This window comes from Pectinophora gossypiella, chromosome 7 (genome assembly GCF_024362695.1).
Source record: "Pectinophora gossypiella chromosome 7, ilPecGoss1.1, whole genome shotgun sequence".
Taxonomy (NCBI): Eukaryota; Metazoa; Arthropoda; class Insecta; order Lepidoptera; family Gelechiidae; genus Pectinophora; species Pectinophora gossypiella.
Genome location: NC_065410.1, coordinates 7,635,519 through 7,654,066, shown reverse-complemented (window position 1 = coordinate 7,654,066; position 18,548 = coordinate 7,635,519). Strand labels below are relative to the sequence as shown.

The 18,548-nt window shown below is 36.0% G+C and overlaps 1 protein-coding gene across 1 annotated transcript; it reads left to right on the top strand.

The window, feature by feature from the left end:
* Positions 1-4,926: 4,926 nt before the first annotated feature.
* On the top strand, positions 4,927-8,778 carry LOC126368292 (uncharacterized protein K02A2.6-like). Its single transcript, XM_050012188.1, has one exon. The coding sequence runs from the start codon at positions 4,927-4,929 to the stop codon at positions 8,776-8,778; it is 3,852 nt and encodes a 1,283-aa protein (XP_049868145.1).
* Positions 8,779-18,548: the final 9,770 nt, after the last annotated feature.

Genomic DNA, 18,548 nt, shown 5'->3' with positions numbered 1-18,548 from the left:
AAAAAATAATGTTAGGTGGAAACCTGTTATTGGCTTAGTTTTTAAATATGATTTTCTTTTTGCTATAGTTGTTAAGAGCTGTTGGTCTCCCAAATATAAAATAAATAAATATAAATAAATAAGTATTTAACAGAAAGCTTGGTGAGGCTTAGTTAATCTTGTGATGAATGTACCTCCGACTACCCCAATTGGGGTATAGTCGTGGGCTTATGATATGTTACGTTAAATACTTTTTTAGGCATAGAACTTTCAGCTATTTCATGACGACACGGCCAAGTGATGATTGTCGCCCGAGGCAAGTGGAAACATCCCGATCTCAAGGGACAGTCCTACAAGTTATTTTTGCACGTCTCCTCACCGGGATTCGAACTCAGGACGCGTCGCTCATTTACCGGAACAGTTATTGGCATTCAGTTCTCTCGAGAAACTCGAGATTATACTTAAAATAAAGATCACTAATCGCTGGGAAAAACCATTAAAATAGACAAACAACAAAAGAAAACGTATTATTCCATACGAGGGAAGATGTTATATTACATATGACATTGTAATTAAACGCCCGAGGGTTGTATCTACGTAGTCCACAATTGCAATTCCACATAATATACGATGTACGTATGTATATCGTATGTACGGCGTTTCAGAAACGACAAAAGCACAAACTGTTTACATTACGCGTGTCATGATTTCGTTTATTTTTAATTTATTTGATTGGACACTCTAGTTTACCCATAACAAAAATAGTAGTTTTTATTAGTTTTGAACTGGCAACAATTTTGAGAGTGGTGGAAAAGTTAGAGAAGGGTGAAGACCGGTCAGTTGGGCAGTCAGTTAGTTCCGAACACTTGAGCTGGAAGGTTGTGAAAACTAAGTCTGTAACGTTGTGTCTGAGGTTTAATAAAAGTGAATTTATCAGTCTGAGAATATTTCATTTTACGCGGGTAAGATGATTATAAACAGCCTATGTGGCCTAGTGGTTAGAGCGTTAGGTTCAGGATCTGGAGGTCCGGGACATTCATTGTCTTCCCTCAATTAGCGCTTATCGCTATCGACCCACTAGAGTCGATTAATTCTTTCAAATATTTTTACTCTCAGAAGACGCCCTGAGCCGAGGTTCGCACCCAACTGGACACCCTCAGGCCTGTTGTCTTAAACGTTGTACCGGGTGAGGTGCGGCAAATCTACAATAAGTTATGTCAAAAAAAAGGTACATTGTCATTGTTGTTGGAAAGGCCGCATAACATGTGCATAAAAGTATACAAAAAGATACCTGAAAAATTTAAGAACGGATCTACTAAGACTTGTACTTGCAAATGGCTAATTACTAATAGTGTTTATAGAGGATAGAGATTCTGTAACACTGACTTATACCATATTGTGACTCTGTACCAAAGTATACTAAGCGAATAAATGATTTCTGATTTCATTTGTTGGGTAAAGACATGGCAGACTGGAATCACTTGACTGTCCGATCGTTGCGTTGTAATGTTTAGAATATGAAGCCTACATTCTCAACATTCTCACTGAGACACTTATAATCTAATATATAAAAAAAGGATAAAATAATAGAATATAAACTAAAATTTGTGCATTTGTGCTTTGGTGTGGTATTATATTCGTTATGTTAGCATCCATGTGATATAGGCAGTTTAGATTTCCCAAGGTTCCATGAGGAACGTTTCTTCTTTCTTTAATGGCTAATAAAATTTATACCCATTCAAAATTCAAATTGTTTTCAAATTTGAGTGACGAAACTTTGATCTTTTAAATAAAGGTTGCTCAATTTTCTACTAATGCCATGGAAATATAGTGTGATTTATTCATGAGAATATAGTGGGTTGTAAACATTTTCAAACAGCTCATACGATGTTTTACTTATGCTATTATCTATAATCTGGCTCGTAAATGTTGAAAAGGGATTAATGGACGTAGTTTTATGGTTAAATAATGTTTTTTTCTCACCTGTTGTTTAGGGTAAGATAAACTTGCCGACAATAAATATTTTTAATACCCATATATTGCACAGTCTACAATGCATTATTATTATTATTTTAAAGTTGTGAAGGCCGTACCTAATGCAGCCCGCGAGGTCACTGCGACCTTGACAGATCTATTGTGACCTTAAATCCCTACATTTAAATATCCTCCTCTAGACCGATCCGTTCGAATAGATCCAACGTCTTTTTGGGAGAAAGCTCCATGACTTCCTGGGGGTCCATTATGTGGCCCCCAAGTGTACGGCTTCTACTATGTATGAGAGCCTCACAGCTGCATAGCAGATGTAGTGGCGTCTCATCTTCCCCTAAGCAGAATCTGCATAGAGGAGAGTCGGTCAGCATATACTTTAGTTTTTTCAGATACAAAACAAGCATTTGTAAGTGCGTACTTGTAGCTGGCTAGAAATATGTAAATTCTTATAATTGTTTCATCTAATCTCCTCATTCTATTATTTTCATTATTTTCGTTTGCTTGTTTCGTTATTCTTTGTATGTTGTTTCCATATCTCGGGACTATGGAGACCCGGATTTTTGGAAAGCGTGGGTGTGGCCAAAGTCAACATATAAAGGCCCTTCAAGACAATTTAATGTAAATGTGGTGTGACAATGTATTATTTTTATTATTATATTCTCTTATTATACGTATCATCATCATCATCAGCCCATTAACATCCCCACTGCTGGGGCACGGGCCTTCTCTATGGTTGGATAGGGAGATCGGGCCTTAAACCATCACGCGGGCCCAGTGCGGATTACAGGCTACACATCACAGGCAGTGGGCATTACAGGCTGATCACCTGATTGTCCGAAAGTAAGATGATCCGTGCTTCGGAAGGCACGTTAAGCCGTTGGTCCCGGTTACTATTTACTAATGTAAGTGAGTAATCGTTACATGAGCCATGTCAGGGGCCGTTGGCGGCTCAATTATGACCCTGACACCAGGGTTGATGAGGTTGGTATTCTACCTCACAACCCACACGATAAGAAGAAGAAGAAGTGCGGATTGATGGTTATTAACGACTGCTAATGCAGCCGGGACCAACGGCTTAACGTGCCTTCCGAAGCACGGAGGAGCTCGAGATGAAAACGTTTTTTGTGGTCACCCATCCTATGACCAGCCTTTGCGAAAGTTGCTTTACTTCAACAATCGCAGACCGAGCGCGTTAACCGCTGCGCCACCGAGCTCCTCATAGTATACGTATATATAACGATAGCTTTAAGGAAAGATACGTAAGGTCACTATCAAATATATTCTTCCAACGTTTACCTTCAAAGAAACACCACTTGATATTCCATCAGCGTAAGTCTCATAAGAGGAACCACTAGCCGACTTAATCACATCCTCAGCCATCACGAACGCATCAGGGTGATTGAAAATATGTCGGAGTAGATTTATTGGCCAAACTGAATGATTACCAAGGGAGTGACAAATAGGTTTAGGAGTTTCACAGTTTCTGAACGACTTGGAAACATCCTGTGTGTGTAACTGGAGAAGTTCTGAGAAGTTAGATCGACGGTAGTGCTTGTTGAATTTATAGTTAGTCTGCTAGTGGAAAGTTTCGTACGAGGACAGGTTTAGGGTTGCTTTATAGATGTGTATGTGGAGTCATGGATAGAGCTCTATAGCATAGCCACCTAAGAGACACCTATAGGTATTTAACCAGAATGTAAATAGGTTTTATGATAAATGTCTGAACGCTGTTAAATCGATTATATCGATAGGAAATTTTGTTTAAGTACTTAAGTTATTTTTTTTATAACAACAACCTTAAGACTCGTGGTAGCCCAGTTGGTGGAACGCTTGCCTCTCACTTTGAGGTTGCAGGTTCAAATCCAGCTCAAACCTAATTTGCAATATACGTAGTCGTGAGATTGTTATGTTACGAATTATTTTAAATTAAAAAATGTTTTATTATTTTAGTGCCCCAAAAAAAGGAAAGTAATCAACAGAAGTACCAAAGGATTCACCTACGAACCGTCGTACAATAGACCCTTCGTGGAAACCCTCACAAAAAACGCGATGTTACTGGTATCGACCGTGCGTAATATTATACTAGAAAGTCAGTCCATATCCAACCATTCACAGTGAATACAAACAAGTTCATAACGCCGGGAATAACAAGATTTTCTTCCGAGCTAAGGGATAAAAACAAAGGGCGCTATTCGCCTTTCGGAGTGTGCTCGACTGATCCACAAGATGGTGACACTGTTGTACGTGGCGAGGGAAGGTATCTGGGGCGCTAAATAATAGTAAAGAAAAACATAAAAATATGGAACTCGTGACAATAAATAAAATAGCCACCTATAGATAGATAAAATACTTTATTAAGCACAATGGACACAAAATACAGAGATAAGGACAACATATACAGAAAAGCACAACAGGCGGCCTTATATTTTTTTCTTTAGCGAAATTTTTGGTACCATTTACTTTCTTTTTCTGTCTAATAAGCTAAAAGATATATTTTTGGACTTCACTTAAGCAAATAAGTGATATTGTTTTAACTCCGTTTTATGTAGAAGCTTAAAGTACCGATTGTTATATTTATATAATGGCCTAATGGACTCGGGAAAATACAATGAACAGTCACTTAAGCAGGAAATGCCATTTAGAACAATTACAGGCTTAACTTAGTAGCTAATCATAGCGTCTACGGAATTATTGCTTTAAAAAAATCTTTACTATTTTATCATATTCTCACTTTGTTTAATACGAGTTTGAAAAGAACAATGGTGCTCGTTCCTGCTTGTTGTGTATTGTTATTGTGTAGGTAGTTCTAAAATGATTGATTTACATTCTATCACTAATTCGAGGGTAATTTGTTACTGACTGTGAGCTCACACAATAAACATGTCGAATTCGTAATTTTGAGTATTTATTTAATAAACAACTCAAAGACTTAATATTGGCGACGATTTAAACAAGAAAATGGCTTTCGCAAGTATCGCGAGTGTGGTTATGCCCGGGAAGTTCGATCCCCACAAAGATAAATGGGAGAACTATAGGGAGCAACTGTTCTTCGCGTTAGAAGCTGCGGGGACATTGGAAAGCGTGCAGAAACGTGCCTTGTTTTTGTCTCAATGTGGTAAAGAAGCATTTGCCTTGATAGTGTCGTTGTTGTCACCCAAAAAGACAAGTGAAGTGTCATTTGAAGAAATAGTTGAAGTTCTTAACAAGTTTTTTGTGCCGACGCCGCATCCAATTTTAGAAACAGAAAAATTCTACAAGAGAAAACAAAAGCCTAATGAGTCCATAACAAGTTTTGTGGCTGCATTACATGATATTAGTTCTCGTTGTCAATTTAAAGATTTGGAGCGGAGAATCGTAGAACAACTTATTCTCGGAGCAAGGGAAGAAAATTTAAAAAGGGAACTGTTAAAAATTAAAATGAAGAACATGACATATGACGAAGTAATACAACAGGCGCTTAATTACGAATCTATTCAACAAAATCAGTTTGAAGGGAATAATATATTGTGGAGATCCCATTGTGATGTCGCCGAAGGTTCAAGTAAAGGCGAGCCGATGGAGGTGAACGCAGTCGGTACCAAGACCAACTCAAGCACGAACAATGTGAGATGTGTGCACTGTGCTAAAAGTCACGAAGGCAAAATATGTAGGTTTCGGAACGCAACCTGCTACAAATGTCATAAAAAAGGACATACGAAAGCAGCCTGTGATCAAGTTGTAAACAAACAACAGAAATCACGTGTGAATGCATGTTGTGACTGTCAGTCGTCATCGTCTGAGAGTGAAAAAGCTAATGAGGACAATTTTGGCGTTCACGAAGTGAGTGGCGAAACGCGTGTGAAGCCGTTCATGGTGGAAGTGACAATTAATGGCGTGCCACTAGTGATGGAGGTGGACTCGGGCTCAGCGCGCTCCATCCTGCCGCACAGCGTCTACAAACAACATGAACGCGAGTTTCCTGAGCCGTTGCTACCATTTAACAAGAAGTTGGTTACATGGACTAACGATGAGCTGAAAATCAGAGGCGAAACTGTAGTTGATGTGACATATAAACACAAGAGTAGTAAGCTGCCCCTAATAGTCAGCTGCGGAAAGGGGCCAGCGTTACTAGGACGTGCTTGGTTTGAGGCGCTCGGTATTTCAGTGCAAGGTATTAATTCGGTTGCTGAAGAGGAGGCGGATTATGATAAGCGGTTCCCACAATTATTCAACAATGAGTTAGACAAGTACAGTGGACCACCAGTACATATTGACTGTAAGGAGGGTGCAACTCCTGTGTTTCTGCGTTCACGACCAGTACCATTTCCGCTGCGGGAAAAAGTGAAGGAAGAGTTGAAAAGGATGATGTCGGATGGCATCATTACTCCTGTTAAGCATTCACGGTGGGCTACACCTCTCAGGATCGTTCCTAAACCAGATGGATCATTGAGATTGTGCGGAGATTACAGGAGTACGGTGAATGCATCATGTTTGACAGACAACTATCCTCTGCCGACAGCGAATGAAGCCTTTTTCTCATTAGCCGGAGGTAAAATATTCACGAAGGTGGATTTAAAACACGCATATAGCCAATTGAAAGTCACTGAAAAGACAGCAGAGCTCCTTACATTAAATACACCATTAGGATTGATGAAGATGAATCGCCTGGCTTATGGTGTGAATGCAGCACCTGGAATATTCCAACGTCTGATGACCTCTTTACTAGCTGGAATTGATGGAGTAGCTTGCCTGCTCGACGATGTGGTCATTTGTGGTGGCACATTGGAACAACACAATCAGAGAGTGGAATATGTGCTACAACGGTTAGATGAGGTTGGATTAAAATTAAACAAATCCAAATGTGTATTTGCTGCTAAAAGAATTACCTTTTTAGGGTATGAAATTGATGAAGCAGGGATACACCCATCTAAAGAAAAAGTAAAAGAGATTTCAGAAAAACCAGCACCCAAGAATAAAAGAGAACTGAAAGCATTTTTGGGGTTATATAATTTTTATGAACGATTCTTGAAGGAAAAAACGGTTGTTTTAGAACCTTTATACAAGCTCTTAAAGGAGAAGGTCGAGTGGCATTGGAGCAGAGTTGAGCAGCAAGCCTTTGATATCGCTAAGGCTTTGCTTACTTGTGATATGACACTTGTGCACTATAGTTTAGAAAGAGAATTGTATATGGTATGTGATGCCAGTGAGACAGGGGTCGGTGCCGTTTTAGTGCACAAATTGGAGGATGGTACAGAAAGGCCTGTCTTCATGAGCTCAAGAACTCTACAACCTCATGAACGTCGGTATGCCCAGATTGATAAAGAGGCCTTGGCAATCATGTTTGGGTTAAAGAAGTTCAGGCAGTATTTAGTGGGTCGAAAATTCGTTATATTTACCGACCACAAGCCTTTACTGGGCATATTTGGGCGGGATAAACCAATTCCGGAGCTGATATCACCCAGAATGCTGAGATGGGCGCTGGCAATGAACACGTTCGATTATAAACTACAATACCGCCCAGGAAAGCAGATGGGAGATGCTGACAGCTTGAGCAGATGGCCTACTCCCTGTACAGAACCTGAGGATGAAGAAGCAGATGTTTTTCTATTAGAACAGACTGACTCCCTAGGAGTAACATCAAAGAAAATCGCCAAAGAAACAGATAAAGATCAGATTTTGAAGAAAGTTAAAATGTATTTGTTACATGGATGGCCGAATACGGTAGATACAACAGTAGTGCCGTTTCAAAGAAGGAAAGACTGTCTCTCGCTAAGTAAAGACTGTATTTTGTGGTCTAATAGAGTTGTCATTCCAAAGAGTTTGCAGGGGCATGTTCTTAAAAGGCTACACGAAGGACACAGTGGGATAGTGCAAATGAAAATGATAGCTCGAGCATATCTGTGGTACCCTTCTCTAGACACTGATATTGAGAGATTAGCAGCTGATTGTGAGGCATGTCAAGCGAATAGGAATAACCCACCAGCTACTGAACACAGTTGGCCAATAGTGACAAAACCATGGTCAAGACTTCACGTGGACTTCATGGGTCCATTCATGGGCAAGACATTTTTTGTGCTAGTAGATGGTTATAGCAAGTGGCCTGTAGTGAAAATGATGACATCTATGTCAAGCAAAGCTGTAATTGAAGTTCTTAGGGAAATATTTGCTGATTATGGGTTACCTGACACCATTGTATCAGATAATGGCCTAGCATTTACTTCTACTGAATTTAAGGAATTTATGCAAACTAATTTTATAAGACACATTACTGGAGCACCATATCATCCATCCACTAATGGTCAAGCCGAACGGACGATACAGACCATTAAATTAAAGCTGAAGAAACAATCTGATATGCCTTGGTCAGAGCGAGTAGCGAAAATGCTATTTCATATGCGAACTGCACCGAGCACAGTGACAGGTAAGACTCCGGCTGAAATGCTAAATGGGCGGAAGTTCCGAACAGCTGTCACAGCACTTCATCCGGAATTGGATACAAGTAATAAGGACACAGATTTAGACAAGAGGAATGATCGAACAGCTGAGAGGGAAGGAGATGAGGTGAAAAAGAAAAGTTTTAAAGTTGGTGATCATGTGTTATTCAGACTGTACAATATGAACAGGAAGTGGCAACGTGGGTTGATAACAGCTGAGCTCGCCCCAGCCTTGTATGAGGTGAGCACTGACAACGATATGAAATATCGCCGCCACATTGACCAGCTTCTCAAGACCAGACCTCCTGCAGAGGCTGAAGGCAGTTGTCAGGATTATGATCAAGAAGAGATTATCATACCACCACCAGAAGAATGGGCAGAGATAATTGGTGTTTAAAGAATTGGTATAAGTAGTGATTATTTAATTGTATGTTAATTTGTTTGGTTAAATGATTAGGTAAGGGTAAGAGGTAAATTTAAGTTTTTGTTAATCTGTTCTTTAAGCACTTATCCCTGTGAATTTATGATTGTTAGTTGAGATATTGATTTTTACTTAAGTAAGAGAACAATTATTGTATCTTGGAGTTAAGTATAACTTAAGGGGAAGGTGTTGTGTATTGTTATTGTGTAGGTAGTTCTAAAATGATTGATTTACATTCTATCACTAATTCGAGGGTAATTTGTTACTGACTGTGAGCTCACACAATAAACATGTCGAATTCGTAATTTTGAGTATTTATTTAATAAACAACTCAAAGACTTAATACTGCTGACACCATCTAATTTTATTTTAAATTGTACCTGTCATTTTCTTATCCGTCGAAAAGGTAAGAGACGGGTGATCATTCACTCATTCATTCATATGAATAACCTAATAAAATAGGTATTTTACTGGTATGCAACCCGTTTGAGGTGTACTGTCAACTCAATTCTGTCGGATAATAACCCGCAGAATAGTGCAGTGCAAAAATTGTATAGCTTTGTCTTTGATTTCTGCCTAAAATTGTAGTGTGTTCCATAAATTTTATGCCTGTCAATTACTCGTTCCATTCCCTTTCGGCAGACAAGAAAATTACAGGTATAACATAAAATATAATTATATGGTGTCTGCAGGAATTAGTACCAATGGCTTATTATACTACACAGTAAGTACATGACGTGAGACCTAAAAGCAGTTGAAATCATAAATATATTTTTAGGCTACTTATATTACATATTTCTACTCTTATCTTCTTCCGCCCTCCTAGTTGCACCAAATACATTCCCGAATAGGGTGATCCTATAGCAAATCCCGAAACAAAATACGAGTGTTTATATCACTCGAAATCTTCCGGGACGATCTCCAATGAAGGCCGAGACGAGAGGCCCGAGATAACAAGCGAAATTTGAGTTTGAATTAGTTTAGGACCACGGCGTATTTCCCACATCATTGACTGCAAAACATTTGTCTATTATACCTTTCTTGACTCTAACCACGAGTTTGTTAACTTACCTAGTTATACATTCATAACCAATCTCTTTAAAACAGTATTTGTATGGGCCATAAATCATAAAATGAGTTGGGTAGAGCCACAAGTAATGAAAAGATAACTAAGAGCCAAGTTACAACAATAATAATAATAGTCTTGCAAAGAAATAGAACTTACCTATTTCAATGTTTCAACTACCTTTTTACAGTGTAAGTTATATTATTCCTCAAGAATCCTAAAATTAATTAACTTACCAGACAGTTTTAAAGGAATGTGTAATTATGCCGAATGAACGTCGGAAAGAACAATATACCTACGTAGCTTTGTTTGAAGTTAAGTAATATGTAGGTGTATTTAATAAGGAGCAGAGATTTGAAAAAATTTCTAAGTGGAACATTTGTATTTCCACCCACGCAATTCCACCTACACTGTGTTCTCTAAATGTTGCTTCTAAAGTTGTACGTCATGTTTGTTTCTTAAAATGTTCTGCTAAATGTCAGAGTATGATCATAGTTTTTACCCTCCCACACAACGCACACCATTACCGTCATTCATTATAAGTAATATAATACTTTTATTTTGTTTTTATTACTTACAATCGAAAATAAAATAAAATAATATACTATTATTAGTTTTTAATTTAAAAACAAAATGCTATAATAATAAGTATTAAACCGGTAAGCCGTTGGGTCTATTACCCGTAACAACACCTCCATAAACTAGCTCCTTATCCTCTCCGGTTAATTGAGAGGAGGCCTGTGCCTAGCACGGGAACGAATATACGCTGTATATGTATTTATGCAAATAAATATAAATAAGTTGCTCATAATTTGATGATGACGAAGATAAGTTCACTGACGTTTACAGTACATAATTAGGTATTTTTATATTGGTTTCAGTTATTTTAGTTTAAATGACACATACTTAACAAATCACTACCTCAAATTAAATACTTCGATGCTGCATTAGTGCTGTGAACAAACTCTAAGGAACCGCCCGCAAACTACTAACGAACGGATTCTACGCTTCAAATGCAATTCTTTTGATGTCAAAACCTAGTTATAACCAGTAATAACTGGATGTACGTTCTGCGGGAACAACACGTTGTCTCGCCAATAACCGCTGGCTGTGTTTATTGGTAAACCTCGGGCGGCGCTAGCAACGACAACATTAACGAGGCAACCTGACCGATACATTGGCGCTATCTTCATACAATATGTTCAAAATAGATGTAGGAACATATATACAATACAAATACATACATGTATAACATACACGGATATGTATTCAATTTACCCTCGTGTTCTATAATGTTATGGGGAGAACCGTGAGTAATCAGAAGACAATTTGCAGGCACATTTTTATTTTGAAGATCTAAGATGCTCATACACTCACACATATGTACACACAGATGAACATGTATTGTAACAGGTAAAGCCCTCAACTTAGTACTCGTAGCAGTACAGATGTAAAGCATTAAATATAGATACTGGTGTCTAAAAAGGCCATATTAAAGCAATTAATCGAAAAAGTAATATTGCAATTTGACATTTGCGTATATAAAAGATGTTTTTACGAGTAAGTATGAACTTTTTTAAAAGAGTTCTTAAAAAGGCCTCATTGAGACTATGATGCCTCAATCAAATATGTTTAAAAGCTGTAATGAAATATGTTTTCTCTTGTCACTATAGTAACATTTTATACACATAAATTTTTTCTTTGCAGTGTGGGTGTCATTCGATCTCTGTGTTTTAAGAACAAAAGAGTGTGTTTTGGCGTCGCTACGAAAAAGTTACTCTGCGTGTAATAGCGAGATCAAAAGTGTGGTACCGCAAATATGTGGTGTGTTGTCACCCTAAAAGAAAAATCTATACTGATGTCCACAGAAACACTTTATTTTTGTAATACGCTTTCATTTCTCGGTATATCCTCGTAAAGAAGTATTTTCTGGAATGAAATTGTACTCTATTCTTTATTTTTAAAGAAAATCTTCTTAGAATACAAACAGGTTGACGTTTACATGTTGAATTGAAAGTAGTTGGAAAGAAAAGTAGTTTTCTTAAAATCCATATATCCAACAAATGAAATGTCGATCATAACAAAAAACGCATATTCGTATTCTTCGAAATCATTCAATTGTTCTCGAGATTCATAGCCAAGTTAAAAAAATGAGATTCACCCGACCATACACAGGACAGACTTATTTTTTTATTTTTTTTTGCTATGTACTGATGGATAACCAGGGACCTCAGCCAAGTTGCGATTACGAAAAAACAGTGACAGTGATAAAATATATGTGATTAGCATATTACCTTATGTCAACCCCATACACCGGCCACCGTGGTTCAGTGGTTGAGCGTCGGGCTCACGATCCGGAGGCCCGTGGTTCGAATCCCGGTGGACATATCACAACAAATCACTTTGTGATCCCTAGTTTGGTTAGGCTATTACTGGCTGATCACCTGATTGTCCGAAAGTGAGACGATCCGTGCTTCGGAAGGCACGTTAAGCCGTTACTACTCACTGATGTAAGTATGTAGTTATTATATGAATCATGTCAGGGGCCTTTGACGGTTCAATAGTAACCCTGACACCAGGGTTGATAAGGTTGGTAATCCACCTCACAAACCACACGGTAGAAGAAGAAGAATCCTGTACATTTTTATCACTGTCACTTTATGTCAATCCCATATAATTTTATCACTTTCGCTTTTCGAAATCGTTTGCAACTTGGCTATTCTTTGGGGGTCTCAAAATACGATATTGAAGCAATTGATCTATAAAACATAAGATCATATCTATATTTCTAATTAGACTAGTTAGAGGTACAACCAGGCAGGAGGAATCTACCCTCATTGCCCGAGCACGCCCACACTTACACTCACGTACACACACGCACGCACACACACACAGACACATACACACACACATACACACATTATACAAACATTCTTTAATTGCTTATTTGTAAAACGTAAAGGTAACAAAACTTTCTTACCTATTTACTACTGTCATAGAAGAGCGGGGTCTCCTGGTACAGGCATATTTTGCTTAAAAGGAGGCTCCAGTAACTAGTTTAAGAAAAACATGTAAGAAAAGAAAATAAGTACTTTTTGATTTTTTGAACCATCGCACGCTTCACCTAAGCTAAAAAGTGCTTAGAAAAGTAAGTGCGCTCTTCTTCTTCTAATCATTTTATCCCCTGTTGGGATGTGGGGTTCGAATAACAGATTTCCACTTCTCACGATCTTTTGCTTGCTCCCAGGACAAGCTGAGAGGTTTCCACTCTCGGTCAACCGAGTGTCGCTAGGTCAAAGTGCACAATGAACAAGTAAGTGCACAATGTCAAATGTCAAATAGCAATAAAGCTTTATTAAATCAATTGGCTCACTGTGGCCTTTTAAACCACTGGAGAGAGTCATGTAAACTTCCAATTACACGTCCTCTACCTTATAAGATTTTCTTTGAGGTTTTTCTTGCAGCTTCTTTTCCCCGGCTATACAGGTTGTGAGAAGCTGCAGTAGTTTTAGGGGGATGAGACGTTCGTTGTGTAAAAATTGACAATTCAAAGTGTAACTATGTTACCTACTGAATAAAGATATTTTTGAATTTTGAATTTGAATTTTATACTTCCAAAAACAATACTCTTGACTTGACCGCAGATTAGTGAACTAAGAGCTACTGCGCCGCACCATGGACTTTGTACCGCTATTATATTGAAGACAACTTTTATCCCGCCAAGACAGTAGTTTTACAGCTAGTTACATAATATGTAATTTAATTTTTTTGGCGTTCAAAAAGCGTTAACTTAATAAGCCAATTTTGAAAAATAATTATTTTTTGAATTTCTTATTTTGAATTTTATACTTCCAAAAACAATATTCCCGACCGCATACTAGTGAACTAAGAACTACTGCACCGCACCATGGACTTTGTACCGCTATTATGTTGAAAACAACTTTTATCCCGCCAAGACGTTTGTAAAAGGAACGTCCAACCAAAGCCTTTAATGGTACTAGACTTGCTTATTTCGACGGTGCAATTTAAAAATAGAAAGAAAATGTTTGTAATTTCTATAGAAGGTCTTCTTCTTCTATCGTGTGGATTATTAGGTGGATTACCAACTCCATCAACTCTGGCGTCTTACATTATTAAGTAATATCCGGGACCAATGGCGTAACGTGCCTTCCGAAGCACGGATCATCTTACTTTTGGTTAACCAGGTGATCAGTATGTAATGTCCTAATCAAACTAGGGATCAGCAAGTGATTTTTGTGATTTGTCTCCACCGGGATTCGAACCCGGGGAATGGTTGGTCATTTTTGTTTTTCAAGTACATTTAAGTCATTGACTGCGTAAATAAGGTTAATTCCTACCTTATTGATGGATCAGCATCTATAGATGTCGTAAAGAGAGAAGCATAAGTATTCAAAGCAATTTGCAACCCCCTTTAGTATTTCAATTCAATATCTTTATATTACTTATTTAATATTATGATATAATATTTTATTTTGATATTTACTTATTTATTACCGTATTTTGAGTAAAAATGCTTAGTAAGTAATTATGGAGTAAATGAAAAAAAAAAAACAACGACGTTATGTGTAAATCGAACATGTAATACATTAATATTATAAAGAGATAAAATTTCACATCTTGTAAATATTAGACATTTTCATACAAATTCCGTACGATAGCTGCGTACGCGATTATACAATGTAATTATTATAAACATTTAGACTTTTACTTGTGAACACTGCTTAGGAAACGTTAAATCATAAATATGTTAATACTAGTACAATATTTACTGGACAGACCTCCGATTTTCAAACGAACGGGGGTTTATAGGATTCACACCGCTCTAGTGTTGGAAAATTAAAATATTATTAAATATGACTAGCTTTTTCACACTCTTGACACTTTTTACAAAATCAGAAAAGGACATAGTAGTTCTATGTTTCCTAATGAGTGTTTACAAGCAAATGTTGTAACTACTGTCTGCTTAGCTTACTTCACAAAAATAAAATAATCTGAATGCAATTTAAATTAATGAATAAAAAATCGAATATAGCATTATAAGGAAATATAGACGATTAAATTATTTTTTGACAAAAGTTTAACTCTCGATTTTCGTAGGGAGATTGACATCAGAATCCAGTTTTCGTATAAAATTGAACCATTTTCATAAAATAAAAATAGTCTTATGTCATTGTAAAACCCGGTTATACATACAACTTTTGTGCAAGTACTCAAAATTCGGATACGTTCGCAACGGTAGGAATGGAAAAGGGTCGCATCAATCATGTAAAAAAGCCTTCACACGTATGTATAGAAGAGAAAATCAAAGATTGATGTGATGTGAGAAAAGAAACGGCCCTTATACAAGATCAATAACACATGCATATACAAATAATAGCAATTCCTGCGTTTGCCTATACTTTTTTATATACAGTTAATTTTTTTACAACGATTTATTCAAATTAATCAAATATAAGTAACGTTTTTAGCGCACAATAAGAACGTAAAAAATAAGTATATTCAAAGATTTATTAAAAATAAACAAAACCATTTCTCGGCTTTATAGTTTGAAGTTTAATTTTACAAACTTTCGAGTTATTCGTTGAATCTTAAGTGCTTTCTGATGTAATAGTGATCTGCAATTTTGTTCCTGCTGAAGATAAATAAGTGCTGTTCAGTTCAGTATGAAACAATTGTTTCGTAGTCAGTCGCTACGCGGCGTAGCTAAATGTAGCAGTTGCTACGAATATGCAATGTCCTCCGCTAAATCGAAAACTTTCTGAACTATTATTTTAGTATTAATATTAAAAAAATATTTTAGTAGTAATATTTTCTTGAAAAGTGTAATTAATTATAATAATTAGTCCCAATACAAATGTTAATAAAAAGCAAACAGACAAACGTTAATTAATCTTGATAATAATACCACGCTTTTCAATAATTTTACATTGATTCACATTTTAATTATGTATAATATTACAATCTAACTTACTTTACACTTAAAGATTATAAAGAGTGTAAGTATAGCAATAAGGAAGACATCAATAGCCTGCATGAATTTCTTCACAATACAAGGTGTTTTGTAAAATACATCATTTCTTTGGGAGATATTTGCATAAAATAACTACTAATAAGTGAAACTTTTGACAGAAAATTATCAAAGCGTGTTGTACGATTTAAATTCAGGATATAATAAATGATAAAATAAATACACATTGGCAATAATGTTTTTAAAGAATTCGTTAAATTAGGATACCTAATTTTAGTTGCATTTTTATAACGTCCGAAAGTGCACTGTTTCTTGTGCAATCTTTGCAAAAGTCTTTATTCCAAGACCCACCGCAATGTACATTCGGGTGACTTAACTCGATTTATCGTAATTTAAACAAATCGACGCTCTTGGAAACGAATAAGTTCCTTATTTCATTAACAATTTTCCCACCAAAAGAAATTGTGTATTACGTCCACACCCAGTACAGAAAATACACAGTTTTAAACCATTTCAATTTACGCACAGTGAATTTTCTTTTCCAATTTTTTCAAGGTAAAATCTACTTGTTATATTTCTACTTTATGTATTTGTAAAATAGCACAGCAACTATTATTATGCGATTGATATTATCAAAGTAGGAAGGTGACTGGTTTCAATATCAAATTAAAAAAGGAATGTATATTTATAAAATTTCATACAATAAACAAGTTTTTTATAAAAGTTTTTTCATTCGACGAGTTATATCAGTTCTCGTTGTTTATTAAGGACGCGGGATAAAGTTTAATGGAAAAAAAATGAACAATAGATCTTTCTGAAATGTGATTTAATGTTAACTTGTATCTAACGGTAAAATTAAAGTAAAAAAAAGTCAAACAGTCACCGTCCTCATGTCTTTGATCTAAACGAACTCTAAAAATGTTTGTTTACATTTCTCTATAGAGTGGAAGTGGTTGTCAAATAAATAAAAATATAAAAGCCTATTTACACTGGAGTGTGCCATTAGAATGAGCCAAATGGCTTTTTATTACAAGATGTGGCTTGATTTGTTTGAATTTGAGCGTTTGCTTTCCTGCGGACGTTCCAGCTATTTTACTCATATTTTATTCTAAATGCAAACATCGTTACTATCGAATATCTGTTTTAACGTACAAAACAACAATTATGCAGGTTTTTGTAGGCCAGTATACAGACATACATCAATTTCTTAATCGTTTTAATATAATCACTTAAATTACATTTTTATAATCTATATTATCTTATAAGCAATTCTGCTACTTATTTCATAATAAAATAAATTAATATTTCAATTGAATTTATCTAAACGTCTCTTAGTTCTTTAAAGACGATTATGTCCACGCTTTGACTTAATTTGGAAATAATATAAAATATTGATATTATGGTAATAAAATATATTTATTTTCCTTCATTCAAACATTTAATATTTTTGCCACTCAAGCTTCCGATCCACAACACTTATACATTTTACAAATATAGTTAGTTACTCACTCCTAATTATGATATGTTTTAGTTACGTGATTGCTCCGTGCTCATCGTGCTTGAGACACAACACCAACACCATGCAGTTATATTTAAACAAATATAAATAAAATAACTACTAACTTAGTTCTTACTAAATAAAACTGCATGTTCACAAGAGCAGAGACAAATATGTCGAAGGAGAGACGTACTGTTACGCTGGTAAAAGCCAATATATAGGTATTTATTTATAGCAATACAACGTTACGATGGTGAAGTGAGCAGCTTAACGATCAATTTCATTTTGCTTCGCATACCTACACTTTAGAAAACGTTCGATAGACTCCACATCTTGATTTTTAAATAATTATATTTCTTTGAAATACTAGACAGATAATTAATTATTTTAAAGCGATATTGAAGTTACAAAACCAAAGTTTATATAAGAGGTGAAAATGATGGATTCCAGAAGGTCATTAATATTACATTATTTATTCAGTATAAGTGAAAAAATACAAATAAATTTTATTAGAAAATGAAGTATAAAAAGCTTAGAAAGGTTCTATTATTATACGTAGGTATTATTCTTTATTATATATTTTACAATACCGCCTTTGGCCATAATATAAGCTACGTAATGGACATCATAAAGGACTATTCACATAGGCTTTGGTGGGCCAGACAGCCTTTTAAACCAACTATATAAACAGAAATAATGCAATGAGGATGATACCAGCTTAAAATAATATTCAACTTTCTTTGTATTTTAGCCAAACTTATTACGAAGCAGTATCTAGTCCATTCGCTCCTTTTATCGTCAGTCTTTATTTTTCATAAAGTGTCACGCACACTTCATAATCACTGCTTTTTTTACAAAAAGTTTGACCACAATTTTACCATAACTGACGACTTATATTGCCTATTCAATCAAGGTTAGATAAACTACATTACAATGTTTTGGGAAACACAGACTGCGACAAACTATTGTTTTCGTGCTTTGCTGTTTGTATTAAAAAGGTGGATGTGAAACGTTTCGAAGGTATACTTATGTTACGCATTGTAGAGGTTACTATCAATTATTGTGAGGGCCAATTAAATAAATTGAATGATGTATATAAGTAGCTATCATTAGTGTGTTTCAAGTTATCGATTTTATAACCCTTTGTGTATCGAGGGAAAACAGAGAATGAAATAATTTGAAAAAGACTGTAG